We start from the raw sequence: 4,616 nt of genomic DNA, 5'->3' as shown, positions 1-4,616 counted from the left end.
ACCTTGTTCTAGGACCTGTGGTGGTTTAGAACTGACGGCGACGACAAAAATGAGATTTGTGCGCACCAGTGTCTTTGTTGATGGAGTTCATGGCAATTTTTTCCCCTCAACTTGGGGTGATGGCTTTTATACACCATTTGGGATTTTACAACAAAGAAAATCCGCTTTGTATCGTACAGAGAAACCATGTGTGGCTACTGTGTGCATAGAGGTCAGATTACTTATCCTCAAAACTGACCGAGACAGCCTTTACGGAGAGATTTTGCTCTAGCTAGAGGAGAAGGTGTCTGTGACTCTGTTTTATCATGTACGTTTATTTGCACTACCTCACAATTTCCAACCAATCAAGGTGAGTGATTCACCGATTTTGGGTGGAAAAAGCAAATAATCGCACATCTAAACGATTTCACATTCAATCTTGAATAGGTGAGCTTCCAACCAATTTTGGGCATGTTTTGTAAAAACCGAATGAAATAAAAATTACACAAGAAAATCATGTGTTTTGGTAAGCTCATCTTCACCCAGTCGATGGGCTCACTTTTTCATCACCTTCAACCTCCATCCCATGCGTATAATTTGAAAACTACAAAGGGTTGCATCGTGACCAAGAACAGCTGAGGAAATCATTCTCACTCGGGGATTTTCCCATTTTTTGCTAAGGAATTTCATCTGACTCGGGGATAAAACCATGGGTAGCTGAGGTTTTTGGTGTGACTCTGGGAATAAACACAATGACTAGCCTTCGAGGAACATAAAAGGATTGAAAAATTTTGGACTTATTGGTGTGTTGTCAGACGCAAGTCCATCTCAGCTACAGTTCAAGACATAAAATTCTAGCTTCAATTCTATGACCTTTGACCGTTAGGTAATATGGTTTTAGTTGAGATGGAAAATTGGGATAAGAATTTCGTGTCTTATCCTAGTGGCCATACGGTACCAGGTTCTGTTTGGTTATTGAGAATTTTCAGAAGAGAATTTTGAATTTTAAGATTAATGTTAAAATATTATATTTTAATATTATTATTATTTTGAGATTTGAAAAAATTGAATTGTTTATTATATTTTGTATAGAGATTTGAAAAAGTTGTAATGATAAGATGAAAATTTTATATTTAAGATAAAAAATTCCAATAACCAAACGGTAACTAATCTTCTTTTAAGTAAAAATTCTTTGTACAAATTCATACAATTATATTTTAAAAAAATAAAATTATAATAATATTTTTTTAAAATAATAATTTTCTTTTTTAGCCTGATTGATTACACACGCAATCCTCATTCAAAATTATAAATAGAATTTCTCGCATTACTGGATTCGAGGACAGAAAGTGGATCCCATGCATTTTTTTAATATTAATCCCAGGCCTCTGAGTTCCTCGTGTCAGAACCCAACTCTCCAAATCACCTCCGTCTTCCTCCATCATTTCATTTCTTCTTATCTTCAACACTTCCTATTTACTGTATCTGACGAAGAAAGGCACTCTCTCTATACGACATAGAAAGGCATACATACCAAATACAAGCACAAGGATGACGCTCGTAAGGGCAATAAGCCCCAAGCTACTGTTCCACGCAAAGCCAGCAAAAACCACACCCAACCATGTCAGAGCCCCTGCCTTCATCCAAAGCATCATGTCTGAAACAGGTCAAGCTCCTTCTTTCGAGACGCCCAGATTGGTGGTCAAGACGGTTTTGGCCACAGAACAACCTGAGGGTGATGGTGCTGTTGTTAGGAGATCCATTGGAAGGTATGCTTGCATTTCTTTGACCCATTTCTTTTTGTTTTCCTTACAAAGTTATATCACTCGATTTTTCTGGGTTATTGTTTTTTTGGGAGATAATATCAACTTAAGAATTTGATTTAATATGATCTTGATTTATTTAATCACATTTTGAGAATAAGAAAGTTACAGCTATCAATTTTTCTTCCTCCCTTCTCTATCTTTATTTCTATGTTATTTATATTTTTTTTTATCATGGCAGGAGAGATTTTGGCTAACGCCAGGCTTGATCCCGTAGATCATTTCTTTTAAAACTCTTCTGCTAGCTTTATATTTGACAAAATTTTCATCTCACTTCAACCATATTTAGTTTAAAATCTATATTTTTGGAATATCTTTATTAGCTGTGGACCTTATTTATTGGATTATGCTCTATTGTGAGCATTGTTTGGAGCTCTAGATCTATTTTTAGCCTTTTGATTTTGGTTCTGTACTTGACTAAGGCCATGTGTATCGTATTGTCGGCTCAATTTCAGTCTATTACTAGGTTTTTATTGGCTTTGGCCCATTATCAACCCATTGTTTGGCCATATCTTTAGATTTGATGGCAGTCACTTGGTGATCTTAAATTGCGATCAATTAACGGATACGAAGACTACATTCAAATTTTAAAATTTCAAAGTTTTCCACCTTAGTTTAGGAGATGGAATATCAAAGTCAAGAATTTGATTTGACAATTGATATTATCTTGATTTGATTTTCATAATGATTAAGATATTTAACTTATCTTATAACAATGTAATTTTCTTATAAATAGAGATATATGTCTTATATTCAATCACATTTGATAATAAGAAAAATGTAGCCATCGGTCTTTCTCCCTCCCTCTTTTCTATCTCTATTTCTATTTTATTTATATTTTCTATCAGTTTTCATCACTTTTAGGCCTCTGGGAATTGATTCTTTTGAGTAAATATTCGATTTTGGTTCATGGTCATTCTGTTTTTGGCTTTTTTCATCTGGTATTAACTATTTTTTTGAGTTTTTTTGTTGGTTATTTGATTCTCAGGAGGGAATTAAGGTCTTTGGATCCCTTTTTGCTGTTGGATCATTTCTCAGGTACACTTGGTTCTAATCTGTTCTTGCCCAAGTGTTAGTTTGCCTTTGATTGATACATATGGTATTGAGATTATGGACTGTTTGATCTTGCAGTGAGTCCTCCTGGGGGATTTCATGATCATCCGCACAGAGGTTCTGCATTTATACTATATAATCAATCTCATTGTTGTTTGAGAAATTATACCTAGTCCACAAATTATGATTGCTTATGGTTTTATGTGCTTATGTTCTTGCCTATATTTGATGTGAGTTTTCTTTTACAGGTTTTGAGACTGTCACATACATGTTCCAGGTAACTTCGGCAAATTTAAGGTTGAACCATTAAGAAAGTAAAGTTTGGATTTTCAGAATCTATTCAGTACTTTGTCCATTACCCAACCTGATCCAACCCTGCAATCTTATGGTAACTGCGTTTTCCTATTACAAAGAATAAGAACAAATTGTGATTTTTCCCCATTTTAGGGAGCCATTACCCATCAAGATTTTGCGGGCAACAAGGGGACAATTCAAACTGGTGATGTGCAGGCAAGGCATTTCAGTTGCAATCTATTGTCTTTGGAAAAACTAGATAAAAAATGATTGGAAAACTTAATCTTGCGACACTCATCTTTATTTCATACTATGTTTGTGCAGTGGATGACAGCAGGTAGAGGAATCGTCCACTCTGAAATGCCTACAGGAGGACTTTCAACGGGATTACAGCTTTGGATCAATTTATCCTCCAAATATAAAATGTAAGAATTCTTCTTTCCATTTCCATTGTCATCATTTTTTAATAAAATTTTCAAGTTATGAATCACTCGTTTCTATGTTCCTTAGCCCCACAGCCAACTCCTCTAGAAGTAGTTTAAATTCTTTCTGGGTATCGCATACTTCCTATTATAGATTCATGGCCCCCCAAAAAATTGAATACTGAATGCTTCACTGCCTTGCCAGTTTTCTAAATGATTGAAGACTCAATTTTCAGGATTGAACCAAGTTATCAAGAACTCCTAAGTGAGAATATAGATAGGGCAGAGGAAGATGGGGTTGAGGTCCGAGTTATAGCAGGAGAATCCATGGGAGTCCGATCTCCGGTTCACACCCTAACTCCAACAATGTATCTGGATTTCACTCTAAAACCCGGAGCTGAACTGCGTCAAAGTATCCCAGAATCATGGAATTCCTTTGTGTATATAATTGAAGGAGAAGGGATCTTTGGCTCCCCAAACTCAGCACCCGTGGCAGCTCACAATCTCCTGGTTTTGGGTCCTGGAGACGGTCTAAGTGTGTGGAACAGGTCTTCAAATAATTTGAGATTTGTGTTGCTTGGAGGGCAGCCACTTAATGAACCAATGGCTAAGTACGGGCCTTTTGTGATGAACACACAAGCTGAAATCAATAGGACTCTTGAGGACTTCAAACATTTCAAAAATGGGTTTGGACTGGCCAGGACCTGGAGATCTCAATGAGTTGAAAGATAAACCTCTCTTATCATTAACGTTTCATGAATTTATTATGGGTTCTTGGATTTGGATTCCCTAGAGTTTCTTCCCAAATTTTTAGGGTTTAGAGTGAGAGATAATGAACATACATATTGGATCCCATTATATTTATTTAGCATAAATAAAAAAACACCTCATGGAATTATCATCCCAAGTTAAAATGGTGTAATTTCTATGACAATTTGCCTTTTTTGCTTAAACCTAAGCAGTTTGTATATTTATGTGTTTTATGCACAAACTTTGGTTGTATCAATTCTTAATGCTTTATTAAATATATGGACCGGTTGGATGA

The 4,616-nt window shown here is 35.7% G+C and overlaps 1 protein-coding gene across 1 annotated transcript; it reads left to right on the top strand.

The window, feature by feature from the left end:
- The first annotated feature begins 1,315 nt into the window (after positions 1–1,315).
- LOC122314875 (pirin-like protein) lies at positions 1,316–4,616 on the top strand. Its single transcript, XM_043130513.1, has 7 exons — positions 1,316–1,748; positions 2,791–2,840; positions 2,934–2,972; positions 3,104–3,132; positions 3,303–3,365; positions 3,474–3,574; positions 3,808–4,616. The coding sequence occupies exons 1-7, from the start codon at positions 1,531–1,533 to the stop codon at positions 4,289–4,291; spliced, it is 984 nt and encodes a 327-aa protein (XP_042986447.1). The 5' UTR covers positions 1,316–1,530; the 3' UTR covers positions 4,292–4,616.

This window comes from Carya illinoinensis, chromosome 1 (assembly GCF_018687715.1).
Source record: "Carya illinoinensis cultivar Pawnee chromosome 1, C.illinoinensisPawnee_v1, whole genome shotgun sequence".
In the NCBI taxonomy this organism is placed as follows: domain Eukaryota; kingdom Viridiplantae; phylum Streptophyta; class Magnoliopsida; order Fagales; family Juglandaceae; genus Carya; species Carya illinoinensis.
The sequence above is the reverse complement of the archived record's forward strand: the minus strand, read 5'-3'. Positions and strand labels throughout refer to the sequence as shown.

Excerpts from the sequence above, each read along its gene's own strand:
- LOC122314875 (XM_043130513.1), top strand. The coding sequence starts at position 1,531 with ATGACGCTCGTAAGGGCAATAAGCCCCAAGCTACTGTTCCACGCAAAG. Across the intron at positions 2,841-2,933 it reads GCTGTTGGATCATTTCTCAG|TGAGTCCTCCTGGGGGATTT; the intron begins GTACACTTGGTT and ends TTGATCTTGCAG. Across the intron at positions 3,366-3,473 it reads TTCAAACTGGTGATGTGCAG|TGGATGACAGCAGGTAGAGG; the intron begins GCAAGGCATTTC and ends ATGTTTGTGCAG.